The following is a 25,270-nucleotide window of genomic DNA, read 5'->3' as shown; positions in this document are numbered from 1 at the left end:
TGGTGTCCACCATGTGAAATAATTTTATCTATTGTTAGTGATACAAAGTGATACTTTGCATTTGTGCTTACTATTGCCACCTGGTTGTTTAGATTGTTCTGATTATAAAATTGTGTAAACATTCTCTACAGAGAAAAGAGGCAGAACATTATAGAAAATGGAAATGAAGTGACTGAAGACAACCCTTGGTGTGAGTGCCCACTGAGAACACAGGAAGAAAGTGACTTCAGAGTCCACCTGGTACAAATGGCCACTGAGAGTCCCTGGTGTAAGTAACCAAGGCAGTGCCTGGTCCAAGATGCCACCTAAAACACTGTGAGACTTAGAGAGGAGAAGCAGATTGTTTCAGAGCACACGGCAAGTTACTTGGCAGTTCCAGGGTCAGTGCTATGCTCTACATTGCCTCTGTTTCTTCCTGAATTAGAAGAATTACGAACAACTGGAAAAATAAAATTACTCCCTCTTTCCCCCTAGAAAGAAAATGAAAGTAATGAACTTTGGGTAAGAATTTTACAACAGCATTCTCAAAGCTTTGCAAGGGGCTTTGTGCATTTAAGAGAATTTGCTATTTACAGGTTCAGAGATCTGGCTCCTGGAGTTTGGTTATGAAGAAGGCAGAGGCAAGTTTGAAGAAAAGGCACTGAAATTTCTCAGTACAATGTGAAGTCCTGAAATCATTATGAAATAGAATTCTTTGCAATTTCTAAAGTGGTTAGGAAAATCCTCTTCTTTGTACTTAAGAGTTCACACGTACACATGCTCATGTATATAAGCGTGCACAGGCACATGTGCTAGCATCTGTTTCTGCATTTATGCATACATGTTTGCAAATCCCCCTTTTGGATCACTCACCAAAAGGAACAGAATGGATCATCCATATTGGCCCAGGACTGGACCAGACTATATAAATTCAAGGGTTATAATTATCAATTACTGTCCTTGTGAAACACCAAGGCATTTCTCTAGACTTAGTTACACAGACGGGAAAGAAATACTCATGACGGGTATGGCTGACTGAATGTATGATCACAATGCTTCTCTCTCCTGTGGTAGCATACACATCCACACTCTAGCTGTGACCTCATGGTATGTGAAGTGTGCTTTCCAATCCTTGCACTTTGAACTTGGCCATGTGACATACTTTGGCTACAGAGCTGTTCGTACACATAGGAAGGCAGAGACTTGAAATATGTAGGTGTGGCAGACCTTGCCCTCTTGCATTTCTGTTATTGCCATGAGAAGAACATGCTCCAGGTAGACCATTCTTCCAAGGAGGCTGAGAGACCAGTGGAGTAGACCTGGGTCCAGCTTAGTTTGGAGCCAAGCCCCAAATGCCATGCAGACTTATGAAGATGAATACATTACTATTGTTAAACCACTAAGTTTTAGGGTAGTTTGTTACATAGAATTATTGCAACATTAGCTGACAAATACAATGGGGGAGGCAGTGAGTCCTGGACTGAGACCAATTTCTGCGGGTAAGAAGGTGAAAAGAGGTGAAAATAAATATATCCAAGACAGAAGAATAGACAACAGAAAGCCAGGTTTGGAACAGATGCATGCATATGAGGAGACCCCCGAAAGCAGCATTAATTTTTGGAGTTTCTGCTTTAATTAGCCCATCCTTTCAGCAAAGTTCGATCTGCACATGCAGTCTTGTGTGGTGGATATAGAGAATAAAGCCTGGCTGGAAGCTGTGGGTGAAGAGCAGCCTCCTACTTAGGGGCTGTGACTAGGAGTTCCATGCAGTGACTACAGCGAAGTGGCCATGCCCCACAGTCAAGTTGCAAACATCTAAGATGAGTTTGCTATGGCCAGGAAGAATTTTCTAGTACATCATAAAGGAGAAATTCAAGGTCTCTGAAGTGGCGGGGGATTGCTGGGAGTGATAATGGACTCTCAAGTAGCACTTCAATGTAAAGAATCTCTGATATAAACTATGCACATATAAATAAATTATAGGCATATAGAAAAATTATGAATTTCACAAAATCCACAATTTATCAAACATATTAAGTCCAAAGTGCCATGTTCCTCCAATTTTAGTATACATAAGAGTCTCCTAAGGTGTTTATTAAAACTGCAGATTCCTGGACCCCATTCCCTGAACTTTTGATTAAGTCAGTCCAGGGCCACACTTTAAGAAACATTGATAAGCTGCTTCCTTGCTATGGTTACAACAACCCCTTGTCTTTCATGTAGGAATTTGGGTATTTCAGGCCCATTTTACACAAGATTCAACTATAACTGTCCTTTAAAAGGTTGAAATAGGCACCAGAAGACCAGGCTTATTGCTGTGTGCTCTGCATTTTTAAAGCAGAACCTCCTGAATTCCCTTTCTATCCTTGTTATTCAAACAACTTCTAATGCTTAAAATGCACCCCAAAACTCCTTATTGATATGTCATGTGTCACATCAAACCAAGCTACATTTAATTTTTTGTGTTTGTGTTGTCACTTCACGGGCTAAAATCTTTGAAATTTCAGTTTTTAAACAAATAAAATCTATTTTCACATCCTTCTGCCTTTTTCAGGGCAAAGGAGAGGAGAAAAAGTCTGTATTACTTTTTGTTTGTTTTAAGTTAGGTCTATTAATGTATGATTTATACACAGTAAAAATCACCCTTCTTAGGTATACACTTCTACGAGTTTGACAAACTTATATACTGACATCACCACCATCACCAATAAGATTTGGGATAATTCCATCACCCTAAAAGAGTTTTCTTGTGCCCTTCATTAGTCAATCTCATCTCCTTTGTCACTATAGTTTTATCTGTTGCAGATGTCATATACATGGAATCATACAGTATATAATCTTCTGTATCTGGCTTCTTTTACTTGGTTCAACGCTTTTGAAATGCACCCTTGTCATTCATATCATCAGTAGGTTGTCCCTTTTTACTGCTGAGTAGTATTCCAGCATATAATTCCAGCACCATAATTTGTTTACCCATTAACTAGTGGATAAACATTGTGACATTTCCAGTTTGGGGCAATTATGTAAAAAAGCTTCTATAAATATTTGCATACAGGCCTTTGTATAAATATATGTTTTTACCTCTTAGGTAACAACTTAGGAGTGGGATTGTGGAGTCATGTGGTGTATTAGTCTGTTTTCACACTGCTGTAAAGACAGTACCTGAGGGCAGGGCACAGTGGCTCACGTCTGTAATCCCAGCACTTTGGGAGACCAAGGCGGGTGGATCACTTGAGGTCAGGAGTTCAAGACCAGCCTGGCCAACATGGCGAAACTCCATCTCTACTACAAATACAAAAAGTAGCTGGGTGTGGTGACACAAACCTAGAATCCCAGCTACTTGGGAGGCTGAGGCAAGAGAATCACTTCAACCTGGGAGGTGGAGGTTGCAATTAGCCGAGATCGTGCCGCTGCACTCCAGCCTGGGAGATAAAGTGAGACTCTGTCTCAAAAAAAAAAAAAAAAAAAAAAAAAAAAAAGATACTACCTGAGACAGGTAATTGATAATTGACTCATAGCCCTGCATGGCTGAGGAAGCCTCGGGAGACGTACAGTCATGGTGGAAGTCAAAGGAGAAGCAAGGTGGCAGGAGAGAGAAAGCGCAAGGAAGTGCCACACTTTAAAATCATCAGCTCTTATGAGAACTCACTCACCATCACAAGAACAGCATGGGGGGACCATTCCCATGATTTAATCACCTCCCAACAGGTCCTTCCCTCAATATGTGGGGATTACAATTTGAGATGAGATTTGGGTGGGGACAGAGTCAAACCACGTCATATGGTAAGTATATGTTTAACTGTAATAGAAATTGCCAAGCTGTTTCCAAGATAGTAGTTGTACCATTTTACCTTCAGGCCAGCATTGTATGAGGAATTACTCATATATCCTTGCCAGCACTTGATATTGCATTTTTTAAAATAGCTATTCTAATACATACGGAGTAGTGTCTCACTGTGTGCAATCAGTTATATCTGTTCCTGAACCTAGGATGAACAATTGTGAAGCAATTTTTGTGGTAGTAAAGACTCTACCACTCTACTTATGGTAGAGTCTCCCATGGTGTTTGTTAAAACTGCAGATTCAGGCCGGGCACGGTGGCTCATGCCTGTAATCCCGGCACTTTGGGAGGCTGAGGTGGGTGGATCACCTGAGGTTGGGAGTTCGAGACCAGCCTGACCAACATGGAGAAACCCTGTTTCTACTAAAAATACAAAATTAGCCAGGTGTGGTAGCACCTTCTTGTAATCCCAGCTACTCAGGAGGCTGAGACAGGAGAACCACTTGAACCCAGGAAGCAGAAGTTGCAGTGAGCCAAGATTGCACCATTGCACTCCAGCCTAGGCAACAAGAGTGAAACTCCATTTCAAAGAAAAGGAAAAACTGCAGATTCCTGGACCCCATTCCTCGAACTTCTGATGAAGTCAGTCCAGGGCCACACTATAAGAAACATTGATAAGCTAATTCCTTGCAACAGTTATATTTTAGTTCCATGCCCTTTGTCACATGACTTTGCAGTTTCTTTCACTAGAGGCAGGGCATGTCTTCCTGCCTCTTTGATGTTAGGCCTATCCATATGCCTTGCTTTAGTCCATAGTGCTCCAGTAATAAGTGCTCCAGTTCTGATACTAGTTTTAAGAGGCCATGTAAGTTTCCACCCATCTTAATTGTGTTTCTTCCATTGCCATAAGAAAATCATGTTCTAGCTAGATCAGGCAACTCCAGGTGAAGGGTGTGAGAGTATATACATTTTTGCTGTTTTAAGCCACATAATTTTGGTGTGGTTGCTTACACAGCATTGTTATACCAAGAGCTAACTGGTACAACACAACAAATTTCACTGTGTGGCAAACTCTTCAGAGTGCCTACCCATAAACATTCGTCTCTTTATAAACACCTTTAATCGACATTTTATAAAAGATGATATATAATGTCCAACAAGCACATTAAAAGATGTTCAAAATCATTAGTCATCAGGGATATGCAAACCAGAGCTACACCAGAATGCCATCACATACCTACTAGAATAGTTAAAATTAAAAAGACAATTACCAAATGTTGGTGAGGATGCAGAAGAACTTGAATTCTCGTGCATCACTGGTGGGGGTATAAAATAGGACATCACTTTGTGAAAATGCTTGGCAGATTCTTATAAAGTTAAACATCCATCTACTATATGAGCTAGTTATTCCACATCTAGGTATTTACCCAAGAGAAATAAAAACCTGTATCTACAAAAAGACCTGTACATACATAAATGTTCTCATAGTAGCTTTATGTGTAATGGCCAAAAATTGAAAATATACCAAATGTACACCAACAAGTGAATGGATAAACAAACGTGGAACATATAAGACAGACTACTACTCAGCAGTAAAAAGGAACTAAGTATTGCTGCATTCAACAACGTGAATATATTTAAAAACATTATATAGAGTGAAAAAAGTGAGATACAAAAGTGCATACTATATGACTGCATTTATTAAAGATGCTAGAATATGCAGACTAATCTATTGTGATGAAAAACAGATCAGTGGTTACCGAGGGGTCTCGGGTAGAAGGAGGGATTGACCACAAAGGGACACAAGGAATCTCTTGGAGTGATGGGAATGTTCTGTATCTTGACTGTGGTATACACATTTGTCAAAACTCATCCAAAATGTATATTTCCAATAGGTTCAGTTTATTGTACAAGTATTATACTTCAAGAAAACTGATTACACATTCTTCCTTTCATCCTCGCTAGCAGAATCCTCATTTTGTTTAGCGGCAGCAGACTTTCTTTGTAGCTCTGAGTGGCTATTTGACATGGTCTGGCCTGGGAAATGTCAGTGAAAATTCCTTGGTGGTGCTTCCTGGAGAGGTCTTTGATAGGGGCAAATTCAGGTGGTTACATGCCTTTTGTCATTCCTCTTTGCCCTACCTATAATAAAGAAATGATGCTGGAGTTGCCATCCCAAGACAGTGAGACAACAGGCAAAAGGAACAAAGTCACCCATGAACATGGAGAAATAGAAGGAGCATAAGTTTAAATAAAACATCACTGTAGAGCTGTGGTGTCAGTAAGAAAAATAAACCCACTTCTTGCTTCAGCCACTATATGGCAGGGTTTTTGTTACTTACAATCAAATATCATTTCAACAGATGCAGTCTCTCTCTGTTAAGGGATTGAACTCACTGTTTCTAAATCTCAGACCTATTTTGCTGATTTTCTGGGCCACACTCAGTTGTAGAATCTTGGTTGTTTTAGGCAACCCTGGCTCAGGGTACCTAAGCACCTGCTTCTTTTCCTGGCCCAGCCTCACTGGCCAGCTCTCATGCCCGGTCCCCACTTTCTTACATTTCCCTGAGGCAACCAGATTCCAGAGGTCCCACAAAGTCACTGTGAAGCTCCATGCTGTCCTAAAGCAGGTAAACTCTCTTTTCTCTCCTTAATTTATTTTCCCAGTCAGCACTCTTTGACTCAGGCTTTTTTTTTTCCAAACTAGAAAATTTGTGTTTTGTTCTCAAGTATAAAGCTTGACTCTCCTTACTGGCATTGTCTACCACTGTGCTCTTCTGCCTGTGTCTTTTTCATCATAGCACTGATCTTAGTTTTAATAATATATGTGTGATTGTTAACGTCTGTCTCCCTAACCAGAGAGGTGTTAACCTTCAGAAGGGCAGGAACCACATCTATTTTGTGCATATCTTTATTCTCATTATATGCAGGTGGTCACGTGGAATCTCTGAATATTAAATGAATAAACAAAACTTCCAAAGTATTTACAGGTAGTAATCAGACTTCTAATTCATTAGCTCAGATTAACAGCCTTGTTCATGCCATGATCATTTTTTGAAAAAATTACAAAACCATGAAGACCAGGCCCACTAAAATATATACACTAATTTCAAACAGGTAGTTAACAATCATTTTTCATCTTGTGTTAATTTTCTGACACCTTCCTCATACCAACTGGTATAATCCCTTTTTTATCTCCTATTTTGTTAAGTAGATAATGAATTGATTTGAGTTCGCTCATCTATTTTCTCTACTTTTCAAAATAACTTACTCTCTAGGAGTACCTCCTAAGCTCTACTTTCAACATGGAAGGCAGAGCTGCCCCCTTTTCTCCAGATACTCTGGAATCTTGTTCTCGCAATCAACCCCCTCTGTCTGCAGCAACTGCAGTCTCTTCCTTTCCAGTTCTCTTTCCTTCTGTCCTCAGGTATTCATTCATTCATTCAACAAACATTTATTAAATGCTTGCTAAACACTTTGCACTGTTTTATATCTTTGAATACATCAATGAGCAAATCTTCACAGAATTTACATGCAAGTGGAGAGAAACAGAGCAGACAATAAACAAAACAAATATGTAAGTTACAGTATTTGAGGGCTAAGCAGAAATAAAGCAGGAGAGAAGGAAGGTGGTGGAGGTTTTAATTTTAAATAAGATAGTGAGGAGGGACTTCACTGGGATTAACAAAGCCTCAAATAAAGTGAGGGAACACATCTTGTGGGTACCTGGGTATTATGTGCTAAATTGTGTCCCTCCAAAATTTATATGTTGAAGTTCCAACCCTTAGTGCTTCAGAATATAACTATACTGTATTTGGAGATAAGATCTTTAAAGCAGTGATTAAGTTAAAATGAGGCTGTTAAAGGTAGTCCCATACTCTAATCTGACTGGTGTTAGAAGAATAGGAAGAGACATCAGAGGGAAGAGGCAGTAAGAGGGCTGCCATCAGCAAGGGAAGAGGCAGTAAGAGGGCTGCCATCGGCAAGCCAAGGAGAGAGGCCTCAGAATCCAACCTTGATCTTGGACTTCTAGCCTCCAGAACTTCGAGAAAATAAACTATTTTTGTTCAGGCCACCTGGTCTGTGGTATTTGTTAGGGCAACTCTAGGAAACTAATATATCTGGGAAGAGTTTCCTAGGCAGGCAAAACAACAAAGGAAAACTCCCAAGGTGGGACTTGATTGGCCCAATGGAGTGAGCAAAGACAGTATGAAATGAAATCAGAAAAGCCATAGGAATCAGATGTTGTAGCACCCTATGGTTTACTGTAAGGACTTGGCTTTTATCCTGAGTGAACTGGGGGACCTTTTGAGGGTTACGACCAGCATTATGGAGAAGCAAGAAGACCAGTCAACGGGAAACACTTGAGTTGCTGGATCAAATACAGCTGACAAAACAAAGATTATCCTTTGAATACAGCACTGGTGGCCTCAGCGAAAGCAGTCTTGGTGGAGTTGAGGGTGTGAATGCCTGACTGTGGTGTGCTTGGGAATGGGAGAAGAGGAATTGAAGATAAGGAATTTTGAGCACTCGAGTTTTGCCATACAGAGGAGCAAAGACATGTGGTAGGAGCTGGAAGGGGAAATGGGGTTTCTTGTTTGTTTTGGGCTGGGGAGACATTAGAGCATGTTTTTAGCAGGTGAAGGATAATCAATCTAGTATACCCATATTGCCAACACCTTAACACATCTTCACTGGTTTTGGACCATGTGCGGTGGCTAATGCCTGTAATCCCAGAACTTTGGGAGGCTGAGACGGGAGGATGGCTTGAGGCCAGGAGTTTGAGACCAACCTGGGCAACACAGAAACCCCATCTTTACAAAACAAAATTAAAAATTGGCCTGGCATGGTGGCATGCATCTGTAGTCCCAGCTGCTCCAGAAGCTGAGGCAGGAAGATCGCTTGAACACAGGAATTCAAGGTTACAGTGAGCTATGATCAAGCCACTGCACTCCAGCCTGGGCAAAAGAGCAAGACCCTCTCTCTAAAATTTTTTTTTTTAAATGTTCACTGGTTTTGATGCGGGTAATAGCCTCCCGGCTAGCTTCCTCATCGTTGATGCTGTCACTGCTGAAGACGCATTTTCTTATCACTTCACTCATCTGCTCAAAAATCTTTAGGAAGTCTTGACTTGCAGTATTAAAAGTTCAAATGCCTTGGCTGAACATTCCAATCTTCTCCACTCTGCCCTTTTCCAGTTTCATCACTGTCTTTGGTGAGGTACAAAGCGTGCCAGGTCAGAGTCAGAATTAAAGTCATGATTCTGTGACCAACCAGCTATGTGATCTTAGGCAAACTACGTCAGTGCACTGGGCCGGGGCTCCTTCCCGTTCCTAAGGAGGCGGGAGGCGTGTCGGGTAGACTGGATTGTCGCAAGTCACTGCCATCTCTAACAAGCGGACTTCTGAGCACCGTTGCGGCCACACGTAGACCCACCTCCTGCACCCTCCTTACCCTTCCACTTCTAGGGGCCACACGACTTCTGTGGCCACTTCTTCCTACTTCGCTTTTGCCTTCCTAAGTAGACTAGGCTTTAGAAGAGCTACAATGCCAGCTCCTCTAAGGTCGACCTCCTGCCGGTCACAAGGGACTTGCCTCCCACTCTTCACCTGGGACCATCCCTTCACTTGGGACCGTCCTCTTCACAGTCAGAATCCGCCACGTAGTAAGTGCCGCTTCCAACCAATCAAGAGGCAGTTAGCGCAGACCTTTGAGGGATATCCACTTCCACCAATGATCTTCAAGTTTTCTCCAGCGCCTTGTTTTGTGGGGCGAGGCCAACCACCGCGATGGCCAATCTGTTGCAGAAAAGATATTCCGGGAACTGATGAGCACACCAATCAGGTAAAAAGACGTCGGGGAGGGGCATTTCTCATTGGTAATTGCGTCCGGAAGAGGGACGGGCCTCGAACGACGAAATTACGATTTGATTGGTAGGTGCGATGTTGACAACCAGGGAAAGTCCGCCTTCCCCAACAAGGCCAGCCTGGGAACATAGAGTGGCAGCGGCTGCAGCCAATGAGAGAGCAGAAGCGCGGAAAGTTTGCTCAATGGGCGATGTCCGAGTGAGGCTGTCACTCAGGTGGCAGCGGCAGAGGCCGGGCTGAGACGTGGCCAGGGAAACACGGCTGGCTGTCCAGGCCATCGGGGCGGCGGTAGTGTCCCTAGCGCGTCCTTGCCCTGGTGAGAGCTCCGAGCGGCGGGAAAGGCAGGCGCCAGTGGCTGCGCCTCCATGCCTGCGAGCGGGGCGGGCCGCTGATGGAACGCGCCACCCGCCCGGGGCTGCTGGTACTGGCGCTGCTGCTGCCGCAGCTGCTGGGGCTCGCGGCATGGACGGTGGCCGCGGGGAGCGCCCGTGGCCTCCCAGCGCCGACGGCGGAGGCGGCGTTCGGCCTCGGGGCGGCCGCTGCTCCCACTTCAGCAACGCGAGTACCGGCGGCGGGCGCCGTGGCTGCGGCCGAGGTGACTGTGGAGGACGCTGAGGCGCTGCCTGCGGCCGCGGGCGAGCAGGAGCCGCGGAGTCCGGAACCAGACGATGAGGCAGAGTTGCGACCGCGCGGCAGGTGAGGGGCTGCTGACCCTGGGGAGGCAACTTGTTTACGCGCGTGAGCTGCTGAGGATGCCGTGTCAGGGGGCGGAGATCCGGGACCCGGGCGGGCGTCTTCCATCGGCTGCGGAGGGCACCTGGCGACTTGGGGACAAGCGCGGGGCCACGACGCCCTCCCATCCCCCGGCCAGCGACCTGCCTGGGCTCGGCTCCCGAGCGCCTGGTCCTGGCCGTCGGGTGAGAGCAGCATCCTCGCAGGTGCGGGAGAATGGAGTTCCAGGGATGCAAAGAAACGCCACTTCCCTTCTTTCATTGTTTTCGAGCATCGATTATCTTCCAAGGAACCTTTCCCTCGTTTTCCTTACTCACATCACCTCCTGTCTGTGCTGGCGTAACAGCTGTTTTGAGAAAGGACTTTAGCAAAAGACGTCTGCATTTTCCTTCAAACACAACTCTGTAGTGCACCCAGACAAGGATAGAGATCAGTGTCTCTCTAATTGAGATCTGCAGAACGCTTGCATCCGAATCACCTGGGGGTGCTGGTGAAATCTACAGTTTTCTAGGGCCCACCCCAGTTTTACTGAATCAGACATTCCCTGGGTAAGAGCCTGGCATCTGCATGTTTAACAAGAACTCCGGGTAATTCTTGCACGCTAAAGTTTAAGAGCTGTAGTCAGATTCTTGAATATTGATTCTTGAACCTAAGAGCCGTGGTTAGGTTCTTGAATAAGGGGTTTACTGTATAAGCATTTAATATAGGGTGTTCTTTGAGTTTCTCAGCATTCAAAAAATGTTGCTTCAAGGTGATTGTTTTAAAGCACTTTTCAAAGTCTAGACACAATGTAAGGCATGTTAACAGTAAATTTCTGGGACAGCCAATCTTATCACACCCGTGGAGAAAGTGATGTCCCGTTTTATAAATGGAGTGTTAAAGGGAGCATTAAGTAAATTAAACCAGGGAAGGCTGGGCTCTGGATTGGAACATATTTAAGACTTATAATATAGTCATTACTAGATCATAACAAGTTAGATTTAATTTTAAATTAATATTAGAACTTTGATCTATATATCTGGAGACTACTATAAATAGGATAGGTACCAAAATTCTCTAGGCACCATTTGAATATATAAACATTTGTAAAATATATATATATATAATATATATTATATATATATATAAAACAAAGTTTTCTTAGGTTTGCTAATGACTCAGTTTTCCTGGAAGAGTGTTTTTGTTTATCATAAAGAAATTTCTGAAGCTCCTGCTCAAAATGAATTACTTGAAGTAGAGTTTTGTTTTTCTTAGAATTCAAATCCACTTCAACAGGTACTTACTGGTTAACAAGAGCCCAAGGATGCCCTGGGTGAGGGAGGTCAGGCAGGTAGTTCCTGCCTTCCAGGAGAGTGTGCAGTCTAACAGTAAGGATGAAACGAGAAGATCTATAACAGCATTATAGACCAGAAACAGTGCCAGTGTCAGGGATGTCCCAGGGTTTTTGTGGTATTCTACTAGGTGAGGTATGGGAGTCGGGATAGGTAAGAAGATAAGAGAAGGTTGTGGCAGAATGTGTTGGTTCCTGAAAAATGGGAAAATTGTAATGGACAGCCACTGGACTTGAGGAAACAGCAAGAGGCACAGAGGCTGGAGATTATGTTTGGAAAGCATTTTGTATATGTATATTTGTGTATGTGTGTATGTATGTAAGAGATATTGACATGCACATATATATGCTAGGCAGGGAGAAGTAGATGAGGCTAGAAAAATAGGTTAGAGCTGACTGTGTATATGTATACAGCCTGATGCTAATAGCATCATGGTCACTTGGGAGTATGTTAAAAATCCGGTGTCGGGCACCACCCCACACTCCCTGAATGAGAGTGTCTGCATTTTAACAAGATCACCATGTGATTCACATGCACGTTAGAGTTTGAGAAATGTTGGGTAGAGTATCCTGAGTGCCAAGCTTGATCAAAATTACGCCTGAGGAACATTTCTCTAGCAATAGTGTGTACTGAAAACTTAAGAATAACAAAAGGAGAGTGTTATAGCAGTTCAGATGAGAGGTTTAGTATAAAGTAGTATAGGACAGAGGGGACAGAGTTGAGTTATTTGATGCAAAAACTAGGTTCCTGGCAAGTGAATTCATTCTTCCTTTCTTGGTACCCTTGTCCAGCGATTGAGACTGTGTGGCCAGAAGCTGAGAAAAGAGGTTTAAGGAGCAGGGAAGAAAAGGTAAGGGGTTTGGTGTTGGACATGTGACTCGGAGTTGCAGGCAGGACATCCAGAGGGAGACATTAGGTAGGCGGGTGGAAATGAGTGACTAGAGCCAGTGAGAGGGCAGTGTAAATATGAATAGTTGAAGTTGTGGGAAAGGGAAGGCTCATGAGAAAACCTCAGGAAATGCCTTTTATTTTAGGAAGGAAGATGAGCCGGCAAAGGAGACAGAAATACAGCTGGCTAGGTTGGAGGTATAGGAGGAGGACTGAGAAAAAAGAGATTTGGTGATGAGCACACTTAAAGAATTTAAATGAAGCAGCAGAGACAGTACTCAAATTGCAAGAGGTTAAAGATTCAGGCTTTTCTGCCCCACTCCCTCCTTTCCTCACTGATGAGGTAATTTTTAGAGAAGGAACCTCTGAATTTATTTATGTGCTGAAAAGAGGGAGCCTGTGTAGACAGAATGAAAATGAAAGGGACTGGACGCATTGGCTCACGCCTCTAATCCCAGCACTTTGGAAGGCCAAGGCGGGTGGATCACCTGAGGTCAGGAGTTTGAGACCAGCCTGGCCAACATGATGAAACCCCATCTCTACTAAAAATACAAAAAATTAGCCAGGCGTGGTGGGCGGGTGCCTGTAATCCCAGCCACTTGGGAGGCTGAGGCAAGAGAATTGCTTGAACCCGGAAGGCGGAGGTTGCAGTGAGCTGTGATCGTGACACTGCATTCCAGCCTGGGCAACAAGAGCGAAACTCCGTCTCGAAAAAGAATAGAAAAAGGAAAATGAAAGGAACAGATGAGGAGGTGAAGGTAGTTGGAGAAGATCCACTTAGCAAGAAGGAGGATCATTTCTTTCTCATAAATTGCAGTGAAAATAGGAATTTTGGCTTGAAGAGCATACATGATCACCAAACAGAATTGGCTAGGAAGAGATAAGACCCAGTTTTGGGGTCTGACTTGTAGCATGGACTTAAGATAGTGTGGAATGTTTGAGAAACCTTGAATAAGTTGATAGTCAACAGGAGATAAATATGCAAAGTTTATAAAAGTTTTTTCTAAATGCTCTTTAGAAAAAGATAAAAACCCAGAGAATATTAATTAGTTCAGTAATAATAGACCAGTAATTCTGTTTGTTTCAAGGAGTATTAGGGGAACAGATTTGAATTAACCAAGCCTTTTATTATGAACAGCTGTGAAGAACTGCAGTACTGGCAAAACTTTTAAGAAGAGGGAGGTACGGAATTATCTTTATTTTTGCATGTTGTCTTTTGATACTCAAGGAGCAATCTGAGATTCACCAGTTCATTGATTTTTTTCCTCTTGATGGAATTTTCAGGTTTCATTCTAAATGCTTACTCTGCATATCAAGTATGTGAATGAGTAAATAAGCTACTTATTTTCTTTAGAAGTTAGCTAAAATAAACTTGTTTTTCTGGTACCAATCTCGTCCACGTTTCTTCTGTTAAACATTACATTAGTTGATATTTAAGTGGGATGGTCATTGCAGAAAGTTGGGAAGAAAGTCTCATCACCTCACTGTTAGATTTTACATATGTTTATGGAATTCTGTGAGTTACCAGTCTTCTGACTTCAACACAAGTAGCAAATTGCAAAGTGTTACTTGGGGTTCTTGGGATGGGTTGGGAAGTCATTCTGACAATCTCAGAAGTTCTAAAGAACTGGTTTCATCTTAACTGTCACTAATTTGCAAAGTACATGTTCCTTTTTCCTCTGATTCTAATTCTTCTCTTAAAAAAGTATTTCTAAATTTGACGTTAATCTCTGGTGCTTCTTCAATTTGTGCATCTGTAAACTGATTTTTTTTAATTAAATGAGATAACATGAAAATATTTGTAAATGTAAGATGGAATACTTTCTCTTTTTTTTTTTCCTGTCCTTTTACAAAGTGATCTGATGTGAAACAAAGATACAGAAATCTGGTCTTCCTCAGACTTTCAGATTTATAATCATTTTTTCTGATTTTTTTTTTAACTACTAGGACCATATGCTACTAGTAGCATATCACAATACCATGTTGAAATCACAATACCATGTTGAAATCATGTTGAAATCATGTTGAATCACATGAAATCATGTTGAAATCACAATACCATGTTGAAAGGAAGCTCAGTCATTTAGTCCTGTTCCTATTCACCCACCCAACTCCAGACTTTTACAGTTAACTGTCACCTTTAAAGAAGAATTTACACAGAGCTTTCAAAGCAAGTAATAAGCTGAAATAAATATACTTCAGGCAAGTAATGAACTATCCTTTGTGTCTACAATTGTCTTTAGCTTAATTGATGCCAGGACTGTGCTTAGACTATGTGGACAGGGATGGGAGATTGCTTTTTATCTGATCTCAGGCCCCTGCGTTCATAGGCATCTTCCAGATTGCAGAGAGGACCTGTCTTTATCAGTTGCTGTGAGCTGTAGCTTCAGCATGTCTCTTTTCTCCCTAAACATTGCCTGATAACTCCATCTGGTTTTGTCCTTTATTGTAAGAGGGGAACTTCTAATACATTTTTATTACAAATTGTTTTAAAATACAAAGGAGAAAACTTGTAAGTTGCAGAGCTAAATGTGAGGGGAGGAGATAAATGTGTGTGTATGTTTAATTCCATTCTATTTGTAAATGACCATTTTGATTAAAAATGTTTCATAGGGCCGGGTGTGGTGACTCATGCCTGTAATCACAGCACTTTGGGAGGCCGAGGCAGGCAGATCACCTGAGGTCAGGAGTTCAAGACCAGCCTGGCCAACATGGTAAAACCCTGTCTCTACTAAAAATACAAAAATTAGCCAGGCATGGTGGCACGCGCCTGTAGTCCCAGCTACTCGGGAGGCCGAGGCAGGAGAATCAATGGAACCCAGGATGCAGAGTTTGCTGTGAGCCGAGATCATGCCACTGCATTCCAGCCTGGGTGACAGAGTGAGACTCTGCCTCAAAAAAAAAAAAAAAAGGAAAAAAAAAATTATAGAATGAAGTAGAAAAGATACTTTCAAAAATGTTTTAATGTAACAGGAAAAGGATATCTGTTACGCTCATGTTAAACGCGTACCACTGAAAACTTAGATTGTATGTCTTTAAGGTCTAGCTGATATGCCAAAGTTATAAAGTATAGCTGGTAATTCTTGATATATTTGTTATGATTTCGGGCATGGCTAGTCTTGTCATATGTTTAGTAAAGGAGATTTGACTTGAAGATTTACTTCGTAGGTGAGGACCAGGAAGTATAGTCCAATCAGTACTAGTTTGTTTCTAAACAAGTACATATGCCTCCTTTAGTGAGAGCACAAGTTTGGGTAAAGGATTCTCAGCTACACCAAAAAAACAGGTTCAACCAAATCACATTTGTAGTTTTGTGAAGTACGGCCCTCCCCTCAACCCCCAGAAAGGAAATTTGAAATTTTAAAATAAGCAGTTGTTAATGTAGAAACTATTCAATCTATACAATATTCTCCTGTCACCTGCTTCTCTTCTTTCACATTGGAAACTTCCACAGGAAGTAAGGTTCCTTTAAAATGATTTTATGAAGAAATTTAGCATACACTTATCAGAATTTGATAAACTTTAACTGTAAATAGGCAGGTGTTCTGGGTAACTTAAGTCAGCCAGGTTTTCTTTTTTTTATTGCATATTCATTGTGACATAAAGTCATTTCTCCTGGATCGAGGACGTAATCAGAGCAATTACAGGATGAACGACATCTATGAGATTTCTGAGAGGAATAAAAAACTGCACATTGTCGTAATATAGTAGTTGCCACTTATGCAAACTTACAGTTAACACAATAACAGAGTTAACCTGAATTTCTGCTCCTGTTCAAAATTTTGTATTTGGTGCATAACCTTAGGTAAATCACATCTTTTCCCATCTTCTCAGCCTTTTTGCTGGTGATTGTTTTATGTAGGTAATAGGTTTGTCCTACCAAGGTTTATTCATTCAACAAACATTTATTTAGTTTTACTGGGGCCCAGGACTGTTAGGCCCTGAGAGTAGATGTCTTTTCCTTAGGAAGCTCCGAGCCTGACAGATCATTGTGTTAAAGAATTAACTGTCCTCGAATGGATGATAAGTGACATAAAAGTAGTGTTAGAGTGAAAAGAATGGAAGTGGCAAGTTATTGAGCCCCAGAATGAGAAAAATATCAAGGACAGTGTAGGCAACAGAATAGTGTGAGCAAGGGCACAGAGCAGGGAGTTTGTATAGTGAGCACAGAGCAGTGGTTCCTAAGCCAGGGCTCTAGGACCCCTACGGATCTGCAAAGATAAAAATGGGGATCCATGAGACTGCCAGTATTTTAAAATAACCTAATGGAAATTAAATATGTAATAGAAGGTACATTAAAAAGTCAAGTTCCTTTGCCTTGAGCTAGAATTATATAAAACCTTATATAGTAATTACAGTTCTTTAAAGAACTGTTGAATATTTTGATTGGTTCTTAAGTATTTCCTCTAAAGATGGGAGAATTTATTATACACAGTGTTCATTTGGCAAATGGAATACTTTAAGACATGGGGAAAAATATAGATGAGAACTTTTGAAAAGCTCACCCCATGGAAAGTGGGGAGCGTGGAGCTGGGAAGGAGAGGGGAGAGGGTATTGGGCTGGCAGAAGAGGCAGAAAAATGAGATTAGGAAAGTACACTGAAGCCAGATTGTGAAAAGCTTTATGTGCCACACCAAGCAGTGTGACCTTTCTTCTTCAGTGGGCACAAGGAACCTTGGAAGTTTCTCAGATCTTTATTACAGAAACAAAACTGTGGGAAGAAGAGAGGGGAAAGAAACCTGAGGCAGGAAAATGTGTTAGAAAGCATTTTAAGGTGTTCTGATGAGAAGTGAGAATCTTCTAGAGCAAGAGCTGTGGTAGTAAAGAAGGAAAAAATTTTTTTATTTTATTGTATTTTATTTTTTGAGACAGAGTCATACTCTGTTGTGCAGGCTAGAGTGCAGTGGTGCAATCTCAGCTCACTGCAACCTCTGCCTTCCAGGTTCAAGCAATTCTCCTGTCTCAGCCTCCCAAGTAGCTGGGATTACAGGCGCATGCCACCACACCCGGCTTACTTTTGTACTTTTAGTAGAGATGGGGTTTCACCATGTTGGCCAGGCTCGTCTTGAACTCCCGATCTCAGGTGATCCACCCGCCTTGGCCTCCCCAAGTGCTGGGATTACAGGCGTGAGTCATCGCGCCCGGCCGGAAAAGATTTAAGAGAAGCTTCAGAAATAGAATTAAGAGTACATGGCTGTTGTTTAAATGTAGAGGGTGAGGGAGCACAAAGAGTTGATGTCTGATTTAAATGTTAGGTAATAGGATGGATGGCTACGCTTTTAAGTGGCAGGAATAGATTGTGGGAAAGAAGTTTCCTGAGCCTGTTATGGTGATAACAAGTAGATCCTGCTGAAGATGCAGAACTAGGATAGGGAGAGATGGTGAACTGTAAATTCTGTACAGGTTTGGGGGCTGTCATACTGCAGATGAAGGTGAAGCTATGGACATTGACCATCTAGGTAGAACATGTAGTACAAACGGGAAAGTGCCTGCTCTATAGATAGAAAGCTATAAGAATGATAGGTGAGGCTGGGCATGGTGGCTCATGCCTATAATCCCAGCACTTTGGGAGGCTGAAGCGGGCAGATCACCTGAGGTCAGGAGTTTGAGACTAGCCTGGCCAACATGGTGAAACCCCGCCTCTACTAAAAATACAAAAATTAGCCAGGTGTGGTGGTGGGTGCCTGGAATCCCAGCTACTTGGGAGGCTGAGGCAGGAGAATTGCTTGAACCAGAGAGGTGGAGGTTGCTGTTGAGCCGAGATCGTGCCATTACACTCCAGCCTGGGTGACAAAGCAAGACTCCATCTCAAAAAAAAAAAAAAAAAAGTGATAGATGAGACCCAGGAGGGACTTGTCCTGTAGAAACCAGGAAAGAATAATGTCCAGAATGAGGAGCTGACCACAATGGTGGCTTTTGTGAGGACAGACCTGATGAGGGGAATGAATCTGGCAGTTAGGAAACCATTGAAAATCTTTCTTGAGAGTAGCTTCCAAGAGTTGGATCATGGGCGAGAGATCAGGGCTTGCTGAGGAATCATCCAAATAAATGCCTTTGTAAGCTACAGCAAAATGTAAGTGAGAGATAGAAGTCTCTGAAGTGTTTACTGACAGAGATGTTCAATATGCCTTCTTCATCCAGGTCATAAATTTAATTTTTCTCTATGGAAATGGCTAAGGTAAAACAGTGTTTGTACGACTGGTCTTATGAGACTCACCTGGGGTGCCTGTTAGGCTACATTCTCCCAGTCTCCCTGTTAGGATGAGACATGTGAACCTTTAATGGTTTTTAACAAGCACTCCAGATTATTTTTATGATCAGGTACACTTGGGTTACACTGAGACAAGTGAAATAGCCATATTTTGCCTATGAAAAAATAACTCAAATGAAGCCATGAGGAGAATAAGAGCAGAGCCATTGGGATATACACCCAGGTCTGACTTAGGCTATGATTCTTTCCACTGGAAAAGCTGTCTCTGCAGTTCCTTCAGTTCTTGAATAAGTTAAGAATTTTTCATCTTGATCATGGAACCCTCAAAATAGGGCAAGTCGGTCTTGGGGAGATAAATAACCTTATATTCTTCCTATTTTGGGAGTTGTTCATTTTCACTTTTTACCCCTGTTCATGTTTCTTCTTCTTTCTGAAGATAGCATTTCGCTCTAACACTTAGGCTGGACTGCAATGGTGCAATCACAGTTCACTGCAGCCTTGACCTCCTGGGCACAAGCTATCCTCCCACCTCAGACTCTGAGTAGCTGGGACTACAGGTGTACGCCACCATACCTGGCTAATTTTTAAAGTATTTTTGAGTACATTTGGAGTCTCACTATGTTGCACAGGCTGGTCTCAAACTCCTGGCCCCCCAAGCAGTTCTCCTGCGTCAGTCTCCCTGAGTGTTGGGTTTGCAAAGGAAAGCCACTACATCTGGCTGTGTTTGTTATGAATGCCATATCTTTTTTTAAGTTCAACTTTTGTTTCAGATACAGGAAGTACATGTGCTGATTGTTACATAGTATATTACACCTAGGTAGTGAACATAGTGCCCAATGGTAGTTTTTCTTTTTCTTTTTTTTTCTTTTGAAGTGAAGTGTCGCTGTGTCGCCAGGCTGGAGTGCAGTGGCACGATCTCGGCTCACTGCAGCCTCTGCCTCCTGGGTTCAAGTGATTCCCCTGCCTTAGCCTCCTGACTAGGTGGGACTACAGGCATGCACCACCTAGCCCAGCTAATTTTTTTTTTGTATTTTAGTAGAGATGGGGTTTTACCATGTTGGCCAGGGTGGTCTCAATCTTCTGACATCGTGATCTGCCTGCCTTGGCCTCCTAAAGTGCTAGGATTACAGCCATGAGCCACCACATCTGGCCCCAATGGTAGTTTTTCAGTTCACCCCCTGCCAGTAATCTGCAGTGTCTGTTGCTCCCATGTTTATGTCCATATGTGCTCAATATTTAACTTCCACTTATAAGTGAGAACACGCAGTATTTGATTTTCTATTCCTGTGTTAATTCGCTTAGGATTGTGGCTTCTAGCTCTCTCCATGTTGCTGCAAAGGACATGATTTCATCTTTTTATGGCTGCTTAGTTCTATGGTATATATGTACCACATTTTCTTTATCCAGTTTACTGCTGATGGGCACTAGGCTGATTCCATGTCTTTGCTCTTGTGAATAGTGCACTAAATGCTGTATCTCGTTGCTATCCTCTGGTCATCTCTGCATTCAGCCTGAGGCCTTTGTTTTTCAGCAATATGTATCTACTTGATGTTTTTCTTGATGAGCACCTCTCTCTCTTAGACTGTGATTAGGTATAGTAGCAAGTCTTTATTGCTCCGGTGGTGTTTCTTAATTCCAGCCACAGCAGAAGGGGAGCCTCCATTCCAGAGACATGCTTGTGGGGAGGAGCCCATAATGAATACCACAGCTGGCTTGTAACGCAAGAGAGGAGGAATACCTTTTTTTTGATACCTGACAGAATTGTTAGGGGATACGCTATTATCCCCATTTCAAGGGGTTAAAATAATTAAGGGTACTTGACTCAAATCTAAGAACTAGATTAAGTATCAATAGTCATTAAGAAGGAAACGGAGATACTTTTTATTTTGTTTTCATGACAGTGTCTCACTCTGTCCTCCAGGCTGGAGCACAGTGGCGCAGTCATAGCTCACTGTAGCCTCGAACTCCTGGGCTCAAGGGATCATCCCACCTCAGCTTCCCAAGTCACTGGGACTCCAGCCCTGCGCCACCATGCCCAGCTAATTTAAAAAAAAATTTTTTTTTTTTTTAAATAGAAATGTGGTCTTACTATGTTACATAGGTTGGTCTTAAACTCCTAGGCTCAAGCAGTCCTCCTGCCTGGGCCTTTCAAAGTTTTGGAATTGCAGGTGTGAGCCACTATACCCAGCCAAAAGTGAGATACTTACTGCCCGTGTTTGTATTTTTAAATATTGCTGAAATAGTCACATACTGCCTAAACATAATAGTTAATGAAAATATTTTACTTTTAAAAGCAGAACACATGGGCCAAAAAACAGAATGTTTGACTCATTTAAGTCTACCCTCATGACAGGTTTTCAGTGAAAGAATAGTTAAATATTAAATCCCCGATTACTTATTAAAACATGTTCTCATACACACGACACACATATCCAGATTTTATTGTTGAATTTTTGTTTTGAAGATGAGAGCTAGATTTTTATTCTCTGAATATACCTCTAGCACACAACTAGCAACATATTCAGAAAAAGTATCGCTTTTTCTGGCTGTTGTAAATAGAATGTCTAAGTGGGAAAAAAAGAGTTTGTCCTGAATTTAAAAGAAAAATCGTATTTGAAGTGTTCTGATGGTCTCCTTAATTTTTCATGGGTCAACACTGTTTGCTTACACTAAATTTCGTTTCAATTAGAATTTTTTTCATTCAGCCATTTATTTGTGGTTAATGATTCTTGAATAGAAAAATGAAACATCTCTACAATGGGACTAGGAAAGAGTTAGCTTGGCTGTTAACTGTTGATCTCTAAATTAATTAGATTGCATTGTTTTATAAAGTGGCATATCCAAGGTGTGAATTTTTATACTCTTTGTTATAAAATAATTTTCTTACTCAAAGTATCCTTTTGCTTTACCAACTCCTAATTTCTTTAGAAAGCAGAAGGATGACATGGAGGACAAGAAGTTGGATGGTTCTCTTTTGGTTTGTTATCTAAAATTACTTGAGTTTGTAGGATGGCAAGGTCTTTCCTTTCACAAATCAGACTAAGTTACCATTCAAAAAATTCGAAATTAGAATTAGTGTAGAGTTTGGAAACTAAATTAATTGCTCTTTGAAGGGTTTCAAATGGGTTTACTTGAACATGTCTGTCTTGGTCAACTTGCGGCTTTACTTTGAATTTGTATACATTGTGCATCAAGTGATATAGAAGAGATAAAGTTGCATCTTGTACTCCCAACCAGGAATATAACTATACGTGCTTACAATGTGCATGGTCTTTAAAGCTGATAAATACACCTAATGAATTCCTAGAACAACTGTACAAGTCATCCTTTAAACAACTATTTAGGCCAGGCACGGTGGCTCACACCTGTAATCCCAGCACTTTGGGAGGCCGAGGTGGGTGGATCACCTCAGGTCAGGAATTCGAGACCAGCCTGGCCAACATGGGGAAACCCCATCTCTACTAAAAATATAAAAATTAGCCAGGTGTGGTGGCGGGCACCTGTAAACCCAGCTACTTGGGAGGCTGAAGCTGGAGACTTGATTAAACCCAGGAGGCACAGGTTGCAATGAGCTGAGATTATGCCATTGCACTCCAGCCTGGGCGACAAGAGTGCAACTATGTCTCAAAAAATAAATAAATAAATAAAAATAAATAAAAAATTTATGGAGAGTCTGCTCTGTAGCTGGAGGTGTATGTTCCAGGCAGAAGGAACAGTAGATTCAGAGGCCCTAAGCAAAAATTTTGCATGATGTATTTGAAGAGTTGGGGGAGTCTGTCTGTGGATATGTGAACTCTGAGAAGCCTGTTAGACAATCTATATCAGGTAGGTGGTTAGATATGTATGTCTGCAGTTCAGGGGAGAGGCCTGAAACCAGATATAAATTTGGGAGTGGCCAGGATATAGATGATATTTAAAGCTATGAGACTGAATGAGATCACCAAAAAAATCACATGTAGGTAGAGACTATTTTAAGAGATAGGAAAGATAAGAAGGAACCAGAAAATGAAACAGAGAGAATAGCATAGAACTGAGTCCAAAAAAAAAAAAAAAGGCGTGGTGTCTTGGAAGCCATATAGAGTGTGTTTCTTGGAGGGCAGGAATGGCTGGTCAGGTGCTGTTGGGTGGTCAAGTGAAGCAAGACCTGACCATGGGATTTATCAGTGTGAAGATCATTGTTGACTCTGACAAAAACCATTTCAGTGAGATGGTAGGGGCAAGAACTTGATGAGAAATAGTTCAACGTAGAAGGGGAAGAGGAGATTTAGAGACAGTATATAACAACTCTTTCAAGGAGTTTTGTTGCAGAGGGGCAAGAAATAGATTGGATGCTTGAGGTGGGAGAAGGATTCATTTTGTTTGATCTGGTTTGGTTTTTAAGTTGGGGAAAATAGTAGCAGGTTTGAATGCTGCTATAACAAAATACTGTAGACTGGGTGGTTTATAGACAACAGACATTTATTTCTTATAGTTCTAGAGACTGGGAAGTTCAAGATCAAGGTACCAGCGGATTCAGTATCTGGTGAAGACTGATTCCTCACTAATTCCCCACATGGTAGAAGGGGTGAGACAGTCTCTGGGGCTGCTTTTACTTTACTCATAAGAGGACCCCACCTTCATGAACTAATCACCTCCCAAAGCCCCACCTCCTGGTACTATCACCTTGGGGATTAGGTTTCAACTTGTGAATTTTTGGTGGGGACACAAAAGTTCAGTTTATAGCAAATGCTGATGGGAATATTCTAGTAGAGAGGGACTGATTGATGGTATGGGAGTGACAGGAGACATTTGCAGGAGCAAGACCTCACGAATGCCTAAGTGGGAGCTCTGTTGCTTACTTGGAGGTGTTGGCGGTAGATGGGAGTGTGGACAGTTCACTTGCACTAACAGGAAGGAAGGTGGAACTCATGGTCCAGGTACTAATGAATAGATAGAGGTGGTGGAGGGAAATAAGCTGATTTCTCCTGTTTTTCTCCATGAAATAAGAAGCACAGTCACCAAGATGTGTGAGCTTGAAAGAGCTGGTATCAGAAGTTCTTGAAGAGGAGCAGGGAGACATGAAATGGTTAACATGGTTCAGTGGCATAATGGATAGATAGGGAAGGGTGTTATGATTGCTAAGCATTGTTAGTAGCCTTTTTGAGGTTGGTGGTCATTAATTAAAGTGAAGATAGTCAACGTGGTATGTTTCTTTTGAGATACATTCAACTGCACAGATGTAGGAGTAAGAAAGGGGAGAAGATTGACTTTAACCAGTTCTTCCAGAGTGTGACATATGAGAGGCAGGGTAGGGAGTTGAGGTGTGTGCAAAGTAGTGCTTAAGATGAAGGGCTGTAGGATTTTAACTGGTTAAGAAAGAAGTGAGGGCATGGGGGTAGTGAAGGTTGTAGTATCAGTGCTTATAGGTTCTGGTGGGGTCAGAAGTTTGTTGCAGTCAGGGAAGTAGAGGAAGTGAGCTGAAAAGAGAGGGATTGGTGGTTAGGGGGTTCTGGTGATTTGTAATGACAAAGTCTAGTGTCTGACCACAGGAGCAGCTGAAGCAAGGTAGACAGATAATGAAAACCCAAAGAATTGAGACAGAAGTATGTTAAATATGTTAGGTAGTGACAGTAAACCAGCAGCTGAAATCCTCCAGGATGGGGCTAGTTATGTAAGGGTAAATTAGATGTCTACTGGGAGGGGTAATGGACAAAACAGTCTGATCCTGAGGATTTTCAGAGAGGAGAGGAAAAAGGTGGTCTGGAAATGGCCACAAGATACATGGAGTCCACTTACCCCATTCTGAGCAAGGGTTATGCTTCTGGAGGGAAGCGATGTCCTCAGGGAAAGCCCGGTTTCTATGAGAGCGAGAAGATAAGTGAATGTTCAGGGAAGACAGTGTTTCAGGGGAAAGGCTTTCAGGAGGTAGGCAGGTAGAAGAGGACATACCAGGGGACATTGTGTTCCTTATGGGAATTAGAGTGTGGAATGAAGGATGACCTATGAGTCAGGGGCTTTTCATAAGTGACATAAACAGATAAAGGGCATATTGAAATTGTCTTGGTCCAAAGACAGTGGTGGCAAAAGTGGTAGAAGGCCCCCTCTTCCTTTCTACTAATAGAGGCCTGGACATGGGCTGGTTTTCTTTTGAATATGTGGGATAAGTTCCCAATATCTTAGATATCTGTTTAATTTTTAAAATATTTTTAATATTTACAGGTCACTAGTAATTATCAGCACTTTAGATGGGAGAATTGCTGCCTTGGATCCTGAAAATCATGGTAAAAAGCAGTGGGATTTGGACGTGGGATCCGGTTCCTTGGTGTCATCCAGCCTTAGCAAACCAGAGGTAAGAATTTTCTGTTAAGTGTTGACTAGAAAACTTAATTCTAATGAGTAATTGCTGATATTAAGAAGTTTGGGGCCCTATTGCCCACGTTTGAGGCCTATCTCCCTCTTATAGGTTGTCTCTCTTTAGGGCAATTACTTAACTTTTCTATTC

General features: G+C 42.0%; 1 protein-coding gene across 2 annotated transcripts in view; it reads left to right on the top strand.

Annotated features, from left to right (window-relative positions):
* The first annotated feature begins 9,716 nt into the window (after nucleotides 1-9,716).
* The window catches only part of EIF2AK3 (eukaryotic translation initiation factor 2 alpha kinase 3), a 75,225-nt gene continuing 59,671 nt past the window's right edge, over nucleotides 9,717-25,270 (top strand). Inside the window, exons 1-2 of one of the 2 annotated variants that reach the window (XM_023194881.2) lie at nucleotides 9,717-10,323; nucleotides 24,988-25,117. In XM_023194881.2, the coding sequence (XP_023050649.1) occupies nucleotides 10,019-10,323; nucleotides 24,988-25,117 (435 nt within the window). In that variant the 5' untranslated portion in view covers nucleotides 9,717-10,018. The remainder of the gene's footprint in view (nucleotides 10,324-24,987; nucleotides 25,118-25,270) is intronic. The other variant, XM_023194882.3, reaches the window with a different exon arrangement.

Source organism: Piliocolobus tephrosceles, chromosome 15 (genome assembly GCF_002776525.5).
Source record: "Piliocolobus tephrosceles isolate RC106 chromosome 15, ASM277652v3, whole genome shotgun sequence".
In the NCBI taxonomy this organism is placed as follows: domain Eukaryota; kingdom Metazoa; phylum Chordata; class Mammalia; order Primates; family Cercopithecidae; genus Piliocolobus; species Piliocolobus tephrosceles.
The sequence above is the reverse complement of the archived record's forward strand: the minus strand, read 5'-3'. Positions and strand labels throughout refer to the sequence as shown.